The sequence below is a fragment of the Lissotriton vulgaris genome, chromosome 6 (genome assembly GCF_964263255.1).
Source record: "Lissotriton vulgaris chromosome 6, aLisVul1.2, whole genome shotgun sequence".
Classification (NCBI taxonomy): Eukaryota; Metazoa; Chordata; class Amphibia; order Caudata; family Salamandridae; genus Lissotriton; species Lissotriton vulgaris.
The window spans coordinates 928,808,328-928,826,115 of record NC_141694.1 but is presented as its reverse complement, the minus strand read 5'-3'; the positions used below and the strand labels follow the sequence as shown (position 1 = coordinate 928,826,115).

At 42.9% G+C, this 17,788-nt stretch overlaps 1 protein-coding gene across 1 annotated transcript in view; it reads left to right on the top strand.

Annotated features, from left to right (window-relative positions):
- LOC147708214 (heme-binding protein 2-like) overlaps positions 1–7,794 on the top strand; it is a 57,350-nt gene extending 49,556 nt beyond the window's left edge. The window contains exon 4 of the mRNA XM_086926911.1: positions 7,405–7,794. Coding sequence (XP_086783037.1) covers positions 7,405–7,579 — 175 coding nt within the window. The 3' untranslated portion in view covers positions 7,580–7,794. The remainder of the gene's footprint in view (positions 1–7,404) is intronic.
- The last annotated feature ends 9,994 nt before the right edge of the window (positions 7,795–17,788 follow it).

The window sequence follows — 17,788 nt, the reverse complement described above, 5'->3', positions numbered from 1 at the left end:
AGAGATTGGGGCTTGCGGTGGAGCCCAAAGTTAGAGGATGTCCTCTCCCTCTACGCTGATTACATGATGCTGTTCTTTATGTTAGACACAAATGGTCCCTGTGGGGAAGTGTAGCCCTGACTTCCACAGCAATAGTTATCAAGAACCCATTTCAAAAGTAAGATTTATTCTGTGATCAGTTCATTTATTATTTATTCACATAGGAATCCTCTATAAGGAACTAGGATTCTCAGTAGTTTCAATAATATAACAAGGTGCTCCTAATTAGTAAGAGAGCTACAGCCCAGATTGGGGAGCCTTCAACCATATTGCTTTGGAAGGCAGGTGTGTACTGATGTATGCAGGCCAAACGCACAGTGTACAAGGCGAGGAGCTGTCCCTGGAAATTTGGTAAAATATGGGGTCAATGGAGAGACTTCAGAAACTTGGACTAATGTCGCAGGTGGTCATGGTGTGAATATGGTACAAATTCATTTCCAGTACCTCTGTGCCCCCTAGTGCAAGTCGTTGTAATGACTTGCGATGTAAATGCATCGCATACTAACAACTTGGTCGTTGTAACGACTGCGTTGTAATGGTACAGCTATGTACTGACAGCGTTGTAAACACTGTTTCCCCATGGGGTCTGCCATGCTGGAATATTCTGATTACACCAAAGAACATGTGTGATACAAAAGTGTCACATTGTTTTTCTGTTCTCATTTTAAATGCATAAAATACAAAAAAAAACGATCTCAATAAAAAAAGCACAATGTTTAAATATACTAAATAAGCATGCACAAACCTATTATATTGATCTATCCCGTGTATGTATGCTTCAAGACTCTTATAACAGATCTGTGTCAGATATTATCAGCTGGGTCCTGTGACCTATTGGGCAACATTCTCACAATATCCTTATTTATTTCAAAATGCCTATTTAGGACTGTAGTTAATCTCTGTTGGGAAGGTCTAATAATAATGCCTCTCGTTGCAAAGCTGTGCACTCCTATTCCTTAGCAACATTCCATGTAGCATCATACAGATTAGCAGAGACGCACAGAACACTGGGAAAGCAAGATACAAAGTATACTTTCTCAGTCTTCATGTTCAAGAATGAGATTGCAAGTTGGTGATCAGGCTAGCTTTCTCATATGCCAATATATCATAGACTGGTATTATAGGGTAGATGCCTGGTACAAGCAGTGAGAGTCATATTAAGTCTCTTATTGCCTCTGCTCCGTTTGGATCTATTTCTTTAAGTACTACTGCCAAACAACAGAACGAGTCGGAAAAGCTCACAAGACTTTGTAAAAAACACGTAAGAACGGAGTTACATGGCTATTTCTTGCTAAAACACCTACAGGGCGGCACCATTCCCTGGGGACTCCAGGTTAAGAACATACCAGTGATTTTCACTGACGACGCTGAATATAAAAAGGGATTCAGCTTCATTAACACTAAATGCAGCCGAGACTTGATGGTGCATACCATTGAGACGGCACAGAGACTGTGTAAAAAGGAATTAGAGGAAATTGAAGAGTTAACAAAAGCTATTGCAGATAATCCAGCGGTCACTGATGCTAAGACTCTTCTTGACAAAATCCAAAAGGACATTCAGGTCTTCAAAGACATCACTATAAATAATAAGAGTTTGAAATACGAGAAGGACATTAAATCATTTAAAATAGACCAGGTATACCCATTTTTGAAAGAGGAATATTACACACAGATTGAGTCACGCAGGGCGTTGAACGATTATCAAGGTAGATCCAGAAACCGATTTACCACCTTCTCTGAGACTTCGTCATCAGATTTCTCTGACCCTGATTCAAGAGGGAATAATTCACGTAAACAGGTTGCTTTTTTAGACAGGGGCCAACAAGGAAGAACAAAATCCAAAGTCCCATGGCAGATGAGAACGCGCAAACGGTTCTACCAATCATAAGCTACCCCGATATAGTTGTCAATCTTTCGGATCGTATACTTACAAAACAGGAAGAATCCTTACTCAACCTTGGTCTTAAATTCGTTCCTTGTAAACGAACAGACTACACGAGATTGAAGATAGAAACCCTTGAGTTTTGTAGGAAACTGAGATTAAAAGCTTTTTTCTTTAACCAACCGGCTATCCAAGACACTGAGGCAACTGGATTAAGAAATAAATCTAAGTTTGTGCCCTACCAGAATATCCCCAAGCAAATACAAGCATTTGAACAAATCATGCTTTCTTCAATAAATAAAATGGAAAGATCTAAGAAGTATGTACCTCCCAATATTAGCAAGGGAGAATTACAAGCAATAAGCAGTCTGAAGGAAGACCCCTCGCTTGTCATAAAACAGGCAGACAAGGGGGGAGCAGTTGTCATCTGGCCCCGCGATAAATATGTCGCAGAGGGATTGAAACAAGTCAATAATACTGAATGGTACCGAGCACTTAAGGAAGATCCGACAAAACAGATCCAAGGATTGATCACTCAGGTGTTAATTCAAGGGAAAGAAGAAGGTTTTTTGGGCAGCAAAGAATTTGACTTTTTGAATAAAAAATTCCCACGAATACCCGTCTTGTATTTGCTGCCCAAAATACATAAGAACCTAGCGGAACCACCAGGGCGCCCAATTGTTTCGGGCTGTGATTCTTGTTTAGAACCACTATCCAAATATGTGGATGTCTTTCTAAAGCCCTTTTTGACGGAAGTCAAATCATATCTCAGAGATACTACAGATTTTTTAAACAAAGTTGAAGGTGTCTCCTTTGACCCAACTATACAGATAATGGCAACTATGGACGTCACGTCCTTGTATACACAGATACCCCAAGAAGAAGCTCTGGAGGTAATTGAATTTTATCTCGAGAAAAGGGACAAGCCACATCGAGTGCCAACTAGTTTCATTTTAAAGCTTGCAGCAATAGCTTTACAAAAGAATTATTTTTTGTTCAATGAACAATTCTATATGCAAACCAAGGGCACTGCCATGGGGTGTCCTTATGCCCCAGAAATGGCAGTGTTGTATATGGCACAGTATGAGTCCCTATTTGTTGAGAATAACAACCCCTACAAAAGTAACATCATACAATGGTGGCGATACATAGACGATGTCTGGCTCCTGTGGCAGGGGAGCCAGACCGATCTCGTGGCGTTCCATGATTGGATCAATAATAGACATAGAGACATTAAATTCAGCATTGAGACAAGCACCACCAAAATGACATTCTTAGATGTAGAGGTTACCTGTGAAGATGGTAAATTAAAAACATCCTTACACAAAAAAGCCACAGATAGAAACACCATTCTACATCACAAAAGCTACCACCCAAGGAGTTTGAAGGCCAACTTGCCGTACGGTCAGATGTTGCGCATTCGGAGAAATTGCTCCAACATAGCTGACTATGATCATCATGCAAAAAATTTTTGCGGTGAAATGATCCATAGAGGGTACCCACGTAAATTGTTGAAAAATTCCCTTAAAAGGGCGAGATGTACCCCTCGTGAAACCTTGTTGAATGTGAAAGAAAAGAAAGAACTAGACAGATTGGTTTGCGTTACAACCTTTGGGCCTGACACGCATAACCTAAGACAAGCGGTGCTTAAAAATTGGCACCTACTTGAGAATCTAGAATGCCCATTTCCGCGTCCCATCTTCGCATATAAAAAGAATAGAAGTGTGGGCCAACAATTAGTGAGAGCAGACCTCCCAAAAATTCAGCCAAAACATGACCTTCGAGCCCTTTGGGATATGAAACCATTGGAGGGGCATCACAGATGCGGCAATTGCGTTGCATGTGGTAGCACAATTGAGGGTATTGAGTTTCAACACCAGGGAACTAAGTGGCGACACTTAGATTTCTCGAATTGTAAAACCCGGAATGTGATCTATGTGATCGTTTGCCCGTGTAAAAAAATCTACATAGGCAAAACAAACCAGCAGGTTAACCTACGAATTGGACAACATAGGTCGCGAATTAAGAAGAAAGTACTTACAGCGCCTATGGTTGAACACTTCATTGAGATGTCACATAATGAGACCGACTTCAAGTGGTCTGTCATCCATACAATGAATAACGTTCAACGCCCTGCAGACATTGACAGGATGCTACTGGAGAAGGAAGCATACCTTATTTTGAAATTCAATTGCACAATGACCGGATTGAATAATATGACTGAATTGTCAAGAATCTGAGACTTTTCATCATACCGCTTGGATATCTCAGTATAAAAAGAATCACCCATGTAAAGTTCTTGTAAAATATCTCTGCGCCTTACAATAACCATGACAACCTTTGTGCACTAAATATACTCCTTAAATCATTGATTCCGCCATAATGTAGGCGCTCGAGTTCCAAAGACACCACAACTCCCACAATGCAATGGTAGGAATTTACTAGCAAGCCTCTTTTTAAAGTTAAGAAACATGGCCGCCAGCTGCACACCAGAACTGAGAGCAACTGAGGAGCACAACCGCCATTGAGGAACTGCGCTATCAGGTATTGTAATCCAGCCGACTAGCGCGACATCGCCTGCTCGAGGCAATTGTAGGCACAGCATTCACTAATGCGCGTCTTTTCATCCTCCTCCCCGAATAGATTAAAAGATTTATGATCAAAGGGAGCCTTGCCGAGAAATAAACACAAGGCGAAGGCGCCTGTTAACTGCAGCCCCGGACGGGGCGCTAGACGGGAGTAGACGCCTCCGTTCAATCGAACATACAGGTATGTAGACCTGTCTTAAAAGCGAAATGCTCGTGGTTGGTCCTATCTATGATAGCACAATTATTTCATAAGTGCTTTGTTTAAATAGGGGACGACAAGCTAGCGGAATAAAAAGGACAATACAAAGTACAGAAAGGGCACGGAGTGGCACCATCATTGGATTTAAAGGTACATTTTGCAAATCCAAGTGTTTGTACCCTCGCACCACAACAGTTTAAAATGGGGTTGTCTAAAATTAGGTTATGTATTATTTGAACAGGCGCTTATGAACAGAGAACAAAGACATTGCCTGCCCCTGGTGGAACGCAAGATAGCATGGCCTAAGGTATGGAAACGTTTTTTTAAAAACAATACTAGACAGTTCCTGTGTCCATGATTTTAAATTAAGTGATAAACGACTAAATGTCGTTTGTTTCACAGACTGTCATTCTTGGAGCCAAGCGCCCAGCTGTACAGTTAAAGGACAGAGTTGTGCCCAGTGATAGAAAGCAAATACAACTGAGTATCACACAGGTACAAACTTTTATCCAAACGGTTGATTTTCCTACATTGGAGGCGAAGTGGTTGTAAACAAACCCTTTTTTTTTTTTTTTTTTTTTTTTTTTACATCCCAACAGACTAATACAAAGCCCTGAAGATGGTTTGGAAACTAAGAGTCCAAACTTGAAACGCGTCGGCTATTTCAACAAGAGCGAACTATATCAACCAATATGTTTTTTGAAAAACAGTGATACATATCTCTTTTTTGCTCTGTGAATGTAGTGATAGCATTCTTGTTCACATAAAGAAAATTTGTTTCATACATTGCTTAACTTTGCAATTATATTTTGGATGTCAGTAATTGTATTCAAAATGATTCTCTACATTGCTTAAATACTTCAATCTAATGTTGGATGTATTGTTTATGTTTATTGGTTGTTATTTTTGTAAAATTGTGAATTTTTGTTTTTGTGAAATAACTTTATAAGTGTTTTTTGTAGTTATTTGTCTGTATAGAGTTATCTTCCACTGCCATTTCCAAAAAATTATTTCAAAAAAATATGAGTGAAGGGTATAAATAAATATACCGGACCGGACTAAAATAAGTGTGTTTGGTCCCTGTTTTCAACAATTAATTTTGAAGAGGGGGCACCTTTTTGTTAAATACAAGTTTATACGACCCAGCCCCCCTTCAGCCCCACCAAGGGTCTACCTCCTTTTTGTGTGGTACAAGCAAAAAGCAGGATTACTTATGTTGGGTACAACCTACCTATTAGGGTTGTTACACTGTGAATGTCATTAAGGTTCAGAAAAAAACAGGAAATCTAAATCTTGAATATCACTTTTTTTCCAACTATTGAGAATGTATATTTAGGCAAATCAGGAGTAGAAAAAACCTTACATTTCTTGGATAGGACGTTTTGCTTTGAAGAACAAATTGGCTCAAAGTTTTACAATAAATCAACAGCAGCACACTATATTATACACTGATAGGGTTTCGCCTGAAACATGATTTAAGCCACCATGCTGCCTCCAAAAAGGAGAGCAACTGAGGTCCTCTGGCCATCAACATGACCACCGTGGTGATTTTTGTGTGGTAATACCGTTCACTTTATCACTGATGCCTAAGTATCAGTAATTATAGGTTGTAGCATTGCAACTATTCGCCTTGGTGCTACAGAATGGAAATAATATGTGGAAATGTCTGTTCCTTTATGAATTTCCAGATTCGATTCTGGCCTTTTTTCCTTCAGTTTTGAACTAGAAGATTTGTACACTGAAGCCAATGTGGTATTACCATCGGTGGTAACAGTTTGCATGACTACCAATATCTGTTTGGGCATAGTAACCTATTTCTACTCAAATCGCTAATTAGAGACCTCTTATATTGCAGGTCTTCGAGGACAAGCCTCCGAACTGCTAGAGCGCTGCCTTTGCCACTAATGCTTACCTGCCATATTTAGACTCCCCACCCAGATTGCAGAAATCTTTCTTTGAAGTGCTTCCACTGACATGGTGGGAGCACTCCTGGCAAAAACTGTCAGTGCCAGCCTTCACACCATGCTATTACAACATGGCAACAAGGTGACCGATTTTTATATTTTTCAAATTAAGATTCAAAAATAATGTCCCAAATATGTTGGTACATTTCTCCCAATGCATGTGGAACACTGATAGTTTTTCCTGCCCTGCGCAACTATACTGACATAGCGATCTTGGACATAAAAATATATGACAGACATGACATTGGTAGGCCCGCCTTTTGTAGGCTGGGTCTTCTAACATCATGTCATGTCATCCAGTGGATGCCAGTGGATCCCTATCTGTAAGGGTGTTTTCCCTACTGGAAACAGAGTGGTTCCAGGACCTCTAATCGTGGTGAGTGGCCAAAGCATTTTCAAATGGGACAGCTGCAATTTTTTCAATTACCGCCAACCTCTAAATGATCCCAAGAATCTATTATGTTCACTGAAAACTTTCTGCCGATAGTTGGTCATGGATATGATTTGTATTGAACTTTATATTTTTATAAGTAAGAGTACAACTCCCAAAAGCATTGTTTTTAATGTAAATTGTTTTAAATGGCAAACAAGGTACTGCTGATAATCAATTAAAAATGAGTTTTTGCGCAAATTACAGTACCTTTATTGATGTACATGAAAACTACTAGAACAAAAAACTGAAGAACAAGGAAGCCCCACCCTTTATGTATAATGTTTCTGTTTCTTTTTCAGGTCATTTGGCGGATATGCATTTAAATCTGATTTCGTTGAGATGGCGGAGAAACTGTCTCAAGATCTGAACACTTTAGAAAAGCCTTTCAAAAAAGATTTCTTCTTTACGGCTGGTTATGACGCCCCCTTCATGCTCTTTAATAGGCACAATGAAGTCTGGTATATAGCAGAGTGATATCTCACCATAACCATGTTGTTTTTCCACACCTGATGGTACACAAAAAGTGAAAAAGACTGATTTTCACAGTCGAATTGTCAGTGAAATCCATATCTTTTGTACACTGTCAGGTTTTGGTGCTTTCTTTTGAATACCTTTCCTATAATGGCTGGGCCAAGCCCAAATTATAGCACTGTTTTGCAATTGAATAAACTATAAATAACTTGTTGGTATTTACTGCCTCGTTTATTTGCTACCGAATATTTATAATCCAGAAGGCAATTTCCGAATGTACTTTTTAAACTTTGTTTTAGGGCATGGGCCAAAACCACAAGGTATTGTACATAAGAGTATGTATAATACCTTGTGTTGTAGCTCTTTCCAGTTTAGTCCAGGTAGGATAATAGGTACTGAAACATGTAAGCTGTACTGTTGGTTTTGTACATATTTAGCTTCGTAAGTATTTTGTACAATTTGATAAAGTCAGTCAGTAAAAGATTATCCCACTTTGGAGGTGTACGCATTTTAAGGGGTAGGAATTTATATCATGTAGCTTAATGTTGACTTTTTATGATTTTGAGGAAAAATCATACTTAAAATTTCCACCAATAGGATTGTATGTAAATGTTCCTCCTGTACATCTTATGAAAAAATCCCCCTGCTTGACATATTAAGACATATGATGGTCTCAAGATTGAAATAGAATCTACAAATGCATTAATGTGCAATTGAAGTCAACATGACTTAAAAGATACAAGTAACATTCTTAATTTGTCAAAATTCTGAAACCCCCAAGAGTGTACTGGCAATCAATTTACAAATATTTTATTTCATTGGCTCTACAACAAAAAATGTTGATTTACCTAACTGCCGTAAGGTAAACCCATATACCTTTATCTCAATAATGCAGCTTCAATATTCAGAGAGCATGCCTGAAAATACCAGTGTCACAATTTAGCCTGTTGGCCTGTGTCTTGCTGTCCACCCAACAGTGGTAGTCTGGAGTCCTTAAGAGTTTCATTGGATCAACTTTGGTAGCTGTGCCAAATTAGCGAGGCATATCTCAGAAAAAAGGTGTGAGCTGTATAACTGTACCACAAAACAATACTACAGTTGAGAAATCAAGAACTGAAAGGTTAAACTCAGGCTTGGACTTCACTAAGCACAAAGCTTAAAAAGCAATTGGTTAACATTGCATTACTACAGTAGCAAGCCCTTCGCCTTCAAAAGCACTACCTACTACAATGGGCCTTTTATAATATAAAGTACTTTGGTTATATCTGAAAATATAGTGAAGAGATGGTAATTGCGAAGCGCTGCACAATCATATAGTTAGGCTATCTGGTTTTAGGTTTAAGCCTATAATAACTGATAAAGCCCCACCGAAAGGAAAATAGCCATCACCGGTGTAAACATATAAACACTGAAAAAAACCCTTTGCAACCACAAACCAAGTGGCATTCAAAGAAAAGCAAAGATTAGTGAAAGATTCATTTTTATTTCTTCCTGAAGGGCCCAATACAATGTAACTTTTTAGGGCTCGGTGATGTCACCACTTCGTCAGAAGTGGGGAGGAGCTGCGAGCCGAATTGTTAAGGGGTTTCTGGATCGTGCAGGAAAAATTCCTCAGTGCGCGAGCATTTTCAGTGCTTTATTTTACAATCTGCATGGTGATTGGTCCTCGCGGTGCCGTGTTTGTAATGCCCTTAACACAATAGGCCATATATATTTCAAGTTGGGCATTTCCTGCATTTTGTGTGCGGTTACGAGCGCGGCAGTCCATAAATATCAATTAGGAGCTGTCAGGGTGCCTCGGTAAGTGAATCCAGATGGCCGGGGCGCGTTCACCATTCAGCAGTGAGTTTTGCGGGCGCGCGTTCGTCTGCATTCTTTCATGTTTAAGTGTTGGCGTTTCGCCAGATGCCGGCTCGCAGAGGCCTGTGTCATCGGCTCTCCCCGCCTGCTCCTCACTGCAGCCCCCACCACTGGAAACGACAGGCTAGGAGCTCACAGAAGCCTCTGACATCGCCTCTCCCAGCCTGCTCGTTCTTTCAGCCCCCACCGCTGGAATTCATATTAAAAGCATGGTTTTGATATACATAGATATGCTCTGTTGCTGCTGCTGCCTTGGCACAGTACCTGTTGTGAGTGTGTGAGGGAAGCTTGCACCACTGCTGCTTGTGATGTCCTTTTTGTGAGTATGAGGAAGAAGGAGATCACAAGCAGCAGTGGTGCAAGCTTCCCTCACACACTCACAGCAGGTACTGTGCCAAGGCAGCAGCAGCAACAGAGCAAGAGGCTATGTGTGAGAAGCTTGCACCGCTGCTGCCTGTGATGTCCTTCTTGTGAGTGTGAGAAGCTCACAAATACTCACAAAAAGGACATCACAGGCAGCAGTGGTGCAAGCTTCCCTTACACAATCACAACGGGTACTGTGCCAAGGCAGCAGCAGCAACAGAGCATATATATGTATATCTATGTAAGCAGCGGTGCAAGCTTCTCACACTCGCAAGAAGGACATCACAGGCAGCAGCGGTGCAAGCTTCTCACACTCACAAGAAGGAGATCACTGGCAGCAGCGGTGCAAGCTTATCACACTCACAAGAAGGAGATCACTGGCAGCAGCGGTGCAAGCTTCTCACACTCACAAGAAGGAGATCACTGGCAGCAGCGGTGCAAGCTTATCACACTCACAAGAAGGACATCACAGGCAGCAGCGGTGCAAGCTTCTCACTCACAAGAAGGACATCACTCACAAGAAGGACATCACAGGGAGCAGCGGTGCAAGCTTCTCACACTCACAAGAAGGACATCACAGGCAGCAGTGGTGCAAGCTTCTCACCCTCGCAAGAAGGACATCACAGGCAGCAGCGGTGCAAGCTTCTCACACCCACAAGAAGGACATCACTCACAAGAAGGACATCACAGTGAGCAGCGGTGCAAGCTTCTCACACTCACAAGAAGGACATCACAGGCAGCAGCGGTGCAAGCTTCTCACACTCACAAGAAGGAGATCACTGGCAGCAGCGGTGGAAGCTTATCACACTCACAAGAAGGAGATCACAGGCAGCAGCGGTGCAAGCTTCTCACACTCACAAGAAGGAGATCACTGGCAGCAGCGGTGGAAGCTTATCACACTCACAAGAAGGAGATCACAAGCAGCAGTGGTGCAAGCTTCCCTTACACACTCACAGCAGGTACTGTGCCAAGGCAGCAGCAGCAACAGAGCAAGAGTCCCTTACAGGCACAGCATAGAGATGCGCAATGCAATCTTCTCATACTCACAGGCAGCAGCGGTGCAAGCTTCTCACACTCACAAGAAGGAGATCACTGGCAGCAGCGGTGGAAGCTTATCACACTCACAAGAAGGAGATCACAGGCAGCAGCGGTGCAAGCTTCTCACACTCACAAGAAGGAGATCACTGGCAGCAGCGGTGGAAGCTTATCACACTCACAAGAAGGAGATCACAAGCAGCAGTGGTGCAAGCTTCTCACACTCACAAGGTGATCACTGGCAGCAGCGGTGCAAGCTTATCACACTCACAAGAAGGCAGCAGCAGCAACAGAGCAAGAGTCCCTTACAAAGAACAGGCACAGCACAGAGATGCGCAATGCAATCTTCTCATACTCACAGGCAGCAGCGGTGCAAGTTTCTCACACTCACAAGAAGGACATCACAGGCAGCAGCGGTGCAAGCTTCTCACACTCACAAGAAGGAGATCACTCACAAGAAGGACATCACAGGGAGCAGCGGTGCAAGCTTTTCACACTCACAAGAAGGACATCACAGGCAGCAGCGGTGCAAGCTTCTCACACTCACAAGAAGGACATCACTCACAAGAAAGACATCACAGGGAGCAGTGGTGCAAGCTTCTCACACTCACAAGAAGGACATCACAGGCAGCAGTGGTGCAAGCTTCTCACACTGGCAAGAAGGACATCACAGGCAGCAGCGGTGCAAGCTTCTCACCACTCACAAGAAGGACATCACAGGCAGCAGGGGTGCAAGCTTCTCACACTCGCAAGAAGGACATCACAGGCAGCAGCGGTGCAAGCTTCTCACACTCACAAGAAGGACATCACAGGCAGCAGCGGTGCAACCTTCTCACACTCGCAAGAAGGACATCACAGGCAGCAGCGGTGCAAGCTTCTCACACTCACAAGAAGGACATCACAGGCAGCAGCGGTGCAAGCTTCTCACACTCGCAAGAAGGACATCACAGGCAGCAGCGGTGCAAGCTTCTCACACTCACAAGAAGATCACTGGCAGCAGCGGTGCAAGCTTATCACACTCACAAGAAGGAGATCACAAGCAGCAGTGGTGCAAGCTTCCCTTACACACTCACAGCAGGTACTGTGCCAAGGCAGCAGCAGCAACAGAGCAAGAGTCCCTTACAAAGAACAGGCACAGCACAGAGATGCGCAATGCAATCTTCTCATGCTCACAGGCAGCAGCGGTGCAAGCTTCTCACACTCACAAGAAGGAGATCACTGGCAGCAGCGATGCAAGCTTATCGCACTCACAAGAAGGACATCACAGGCAGCAGCGTTGCAAGCTTATCGCACTCATAAGAAGGACATCACAGGCAGCAGCGGTGCAAGCTTCTCACACTCACAAGAAGGACATCACTCACAAGAAGGACATCACAGGCAGTAGCGGTGCAAGCTTCTCACACTCAGAAGAAGGACATCACAAGCAGCAGCGGTGCAAGCTTCTAACACTCGCAAGAAGAACATCACAGGCAGCAGCGGTGCAAGCTTCTCACACTCACAAGAAGGAGATCACTGGCAGCAGCGGTGCAAGCTTATCACACTCGCAACAAGGAGATCACAAGCAGCAGTGGTGCAAGCTTCCCTTACACACTCACAGCAGGTACTGTGCCAAGGCAGCAGCAGCAACAGAGCAGATTCAGAGTGCAGATTGAGAATGCAGAGTGCAGATTGAGAATGCAGAGTGCAGATTGAGAATGCAGAGTGCAGATTGAGAATGCAGAGTGCAGATTGTGAGTGCAGAGTGCAGATTCAGAGTGCAGATTGTGAGTGCAGATTCAGAGTGCAGAGTGCAGACTGCAGATTGAGAGTGCAGACTGCAGATTGAGAGTGCAGACTGCAGATTGAGAGTGCAGACTGCAGATTGAGAGTGCAGATTCAGAGTGCAGAGTGCGAGTGCAGAGTGCAGATTGAGAGTGCAGAGTGCAGAATCAGAGTGCAGATTGAGAGTGCAGATTGAGAGTGCAGAGTGCAGATTGAGAGTGCAGAGTGCAGATTCAGAGTGCAGATTCAGAGTGCAGATTCAGAGTGCCGAGTGCAGATTCAGAGTGGCGATTCAGAGTGCCGAGTGCAGATTCAGAGTGGCGATTCAGAGTGCCGAGTGCAGATTCAGAGTGCAGAGTGCATATTCAGAGTGGCGATTCAGAGTGCAGAGTGCAGATTCAGAGTGGCGATTCAGAGTGCAGATTGAGAATGCAGTTTGCAGATTGAGAGTGCAGATTGAGAATGCAGTTTGCAGATTGAGAGTGCAGATTGAGAATGCAGTTTGCAGATTGAGAGTGCAGATTGCAGATGCAGAGTGCAGATTGAGAGTGCAGAGTGCAGATGCAGAGTGCAGAGTGCAGATTGAGAGTGCAGAGTACAGATTGAAAGTGCAGATTGAGAGTGCAGATTGAGAGTGCAGAATTCAGAGTGAATGAGTGCAGAGTGACTGCAGAGACAGTGTGTAAGGGTGCAGGGTGCACATTGTGTGAGTGTGCAGAAGGAGTGTGCAGTATAAACAGTGTGTGACTATGCAGGGTGACATTGGGAGTGTGTGGGTGAGCAGTGCGTGAATGTGTAGGGGCAGTGTGTGAGTGTGCAGAAAACACTACACACACATACACCACACACACATACCATACACACACCACACACACATAGCACACACCTCACTCTCTCAACACCACACACTCGTCACCACTCACCACAACACACTCACCACCACACTTTCTCCCCAGGCTCACCCCCACATACTCACCACCACACACTCACCAGTACACAGAAAACAACACACACAACACCACACCCCCAGCCGTCAATGAATGCTTTCACCATGCACAAACACCAACAACCATCAATGTACGCTTTCACCCAAAAAAAATCCACCATGCATCCGTGCCGCTAAACACCCACGCACACAACAAACAATGTCAGTGCAACTTTCACTAAACACACACACACCAACAGCTGACAGTACACCAGCCACTCTTTCAATTGGCACAATCATCAGCAGCTGTCAGTGCACATTACCATATACAATGCCATTATCTCAAACTCAAACAAACCGAACCCTAATGCATTCCTAATGCTTGTTTATACAGGGCAGCAGCAGCAAGAAAGACTGGGCTAACTCCCTGTTTCATAAACTCTTCCACCCCCCCCTCTCAACCCTCATCCCGTCCACCCACCCTCTTTCGTTTTGTGCCTCTGTGAAATGAAGCAGTTTCTAACAGAAGAACAATGTGCTCATTTAACCCTCTTGCTGGGAAATGTTTGGGGCTGCTGTGTGTTATGATTTTCATTGTATTTCTTTTTTTTCAGGCATCTTTGGTGTGTTCTGCAAGCGCCCCCCCCCCCCCCCCCTTTTCAGACAGGGAGACGAGTGAGTGGAGTGCTGGTCGCATGGTGGCTTCTTTGTGTACGCAGTGAGCAGCAGCTCTTGAATTGTGTTAGATTTTGTATGTTTCTTAGCTCAGTTACTGCTGAAATTCCACCCCGAAGCTGACCTATACTTCAGCTGTGAATGAAAACAGATGTTCCCAGTGGTCTCCCGAGATCTCCCTGTGGAATGTCTTATTTTGCAGAAATATGATCTGCTTTGTCCCCATGTCTATCAACCCTCTCTTTATCACCTCAACAGCCTGTGACTCTGTGCACATCACTTAATCTGCCCGTGCCTATAAATAGTGTTTGTGTAATGTAACTAGTCCTCATGTAAAGTGATCGGCCTTCAGTCAAGTTTGCTGTATTTAAAAACAACAGTAAATTGAACAAACAGGTAAAAACAAAGCCTTAAGATAAGAAAAGACAAATAGATAAATTATTTCTTAGCTGAGTTGTACAAAGTGAAACCAGAAAACCTGGATACATTGCTGCTTCCCCAATTAAAATGTGCGCTCTTGCCCAAATATTGTATTTCACCAAAACATTTTCTTCATTATTGCGCATGTAAACACTTTCAAATATGTCAGTTCAGAATACAGCGCTCACTGATTCATAGCACTTGTGTACATGACTTTCAGCCATGCTGAACCGCAGCAGTGCTGCTGAACAACATACCTAAAAGAAAGTGAAACACCAACAGTTGCCATGCTCATGACAAGGTCAGCTCGTCATGAGGCACTGTTGAGCTGTGCTTATGACGAGCTGACCTTGTCATGAAACTATAGTATTCAAGCAATTTCAGCACAGGAGGGGAAAACCCCTAGCAGCCGAGGTGTTAAAACCTATTAGCTTTGCCAATACTCTATAAATAATGCCATCCTCATAGTGATCATTCATTCTAAAGCTTACTGTGTTTGGTATAAGGACTTGGGTATTCAAATATGTGAGCAGCAATGACGGCATATTCTTGGTCGCCACTTCACTTCAGGTTGTAATCTATGCACAAGTCTGGGCCAAAAAGTAATTTTTTATGTATTTTTAGCAATAATTTGGTCAAAGAAATGTCGGTGCTGTTTCAACCTGTCTAACAATAAACTGTGAGGAGGGTCTTCTCTCATGACCGAATCATTAGTGACACAACGAGACAGAGGTGAAATTACAGGATAAAAGGGGGCAGAAGCCTGGAGAGGCCCTTTAGGGAGGGCCTGGTTGCAGATGAACTTTGAGACGGTGAAAGCTTTCCTCATAATCGACTGCAATGAAGAATATAGTGCCTCTCCAACAAGTGGCTATTAGCCTCTGACACCACCTCCAAGCCACAGGCGCTTTATTGAGCTGCGGTATGGAGAAAGAAACCTTAATGGACATGTTCTAGCACTCTGAGAGAATGTAATTATTGTCACGTTTTTAAACAGGACAGGTTCTTACATCAGAAGAGATAGGAAGTGCTCCTGTGAAAACTTAAAACCTGGCAGAGGTAAAATAATAGGATGGTATACAAATGAATTTAGATTTGTAACGTATTGTTATTAAATAGATTACAAAAATGCACATTTCAAGACCATGAACTCTTAACATAATTAACTGATATGCAGGACCGCTATAAAATAAAAAATGGCAAAGTCATTAGGTCTCTACTGGCTGTGTCAAGTTTTTTAAAAATCTATGTTGTATAACTTTTGTACAAAAGGATTTGTATATATATATATATATATATATATATATATATATATATATATATATATATTCTTGAGACAACAGCGTTCCTCACGAGCACTCAGGCTCGGGACGTATAAAACACAATCCACTCGTCAATCCAAAAAAGGTTGATTTATTCCTTCATAAATCTACGTAGATTTGTGAAGGAATAAATCAACCTTTTTTGGATTGACGAGTGGATTGTGTTTTATACGTCCCGAGCCTGAGTGCTCGTGAGGAACGCCGTTGTCTCAAGAATATTAAAAAGTCCGGCTGCTCTGCCGGTTCGAGCCACCCCTCGGAAGGCGAAGGGTTGCTAGCAGGAGCGCTTAAAATGAAATATATATATATATATATATATATATATATATATATATATATATATATATATATATATATATAACCTACTGGCGGTCGCCAGTAGGTAGTTATAGTTAGGATTATTTTCAATACAAAATCTCAACATTCTATTGTGAATAACTTTGGCGCCGGTTGAGGAATCTGCCTGAAAATGTCCTCAAATTTGCCTCGCGGCGCCTCAGTCCTTCCCTGAAAGGGGGATTTGTCAAGCGGGGGCGGAGATTAAAGGGGGGTCCCAAAACGTGTTTTCCCCATGTTAATTTCCATAGGGCGGTCGACCTCACTTTTAGCCCGAACGGCTGAATGGATTTCCACCAAACTTGGCAAAATTGTAGGGACTCGTAGCCTGATGTGCCTTTGCTAGGTCTCAAGAAATGTGCTCCAGAGGATTTTGAGTAATTTAGGGTCAAAAAAATATATATATCTGTAAGCGCGCCCCGGTACGCGCATCGGGGAGCGTACCAGCGCGCAACGCGAGTTCGCGCGCGGAAAGCTGATTGGCTCTCGGGTGTCTATAAACATTCCAAACAGTCCGGAGCGGCCGCCATCTTGTGTCTCGGTAGGATCGAGACACAAGAGGTGGCAAAAACAAAGGGGGAAATGACCAAAAGTGGGCAGGGTGGACCCCCCCTGATCCCCTAAGATTGATGTGGGGCCATAAAAGGGCCCCGCGGGTCAAAAAAAAAATTTACTTTTTTTTCGATTTGCGCGGGGGGGCGCCCGGTACGCGCACCGGGGAGTGTACCGGGGAGCGTACCATGGGGAAAAAAGAATGACAGAGTTTTAAAAAAATGTAGTCTTTTTTAAAAAATTTGAGGTAGTTCTAAAAACTAGTTTTTTTCTTCTTTTTGTTGTTTTATTGTTTTTTATTGTTTTTTTGAACATTTTTTACTTTTTTGGAGTTTTCTGAACAGTTTTATATTATCCTCCTCCTCTTCTTCTTGACCACCAATGTGATCTTCTGGTGGTCTTTTTGATGGTGGTGGTGGTGGGGCAGATGCTCCAGCTGCTGCTACTGTAGCCATTTTAAAGTAGAAAAGATTAGAGACAGATCTCCAAACAGGTCTTCCTCAGTTAAAGGACAAAGTCAGAATAAGGAAAAAAGGTGGGAGCTTTCATCATTTGGAAAACAAAACTGCTCTGGACCAATGAAAAGTGTTATTTTCAAGTCACATGACCAGGGCTTTCATCATTTGGAAACCAAAAGTGTTGTGAACCAATGAAAAGTGTTATTTTCAAGTCACATGAGCAGGGCTTTCATCATTTGGAAACCAAAATTGTTGTGAACCAATGAAAGTGCTATTTTCAGGTCACATGACTGACGCGCTTACGCTACGCGCCCCCGGGCGCTTAGCGTAAGCGCGTCAACACGTTTTGCGATCGTATGTGACGTCATCAGCAGTGCATTGCACGCGCAAGTTATAGTGAGTCCAACTAATTATAACGTGGGAATTTCAATGGTTTTATGTGAGTAAAATTTCCACCTAACTATAACTGGTGTGAAACCTATGGTTTTTTCAGTGAATTTAATAG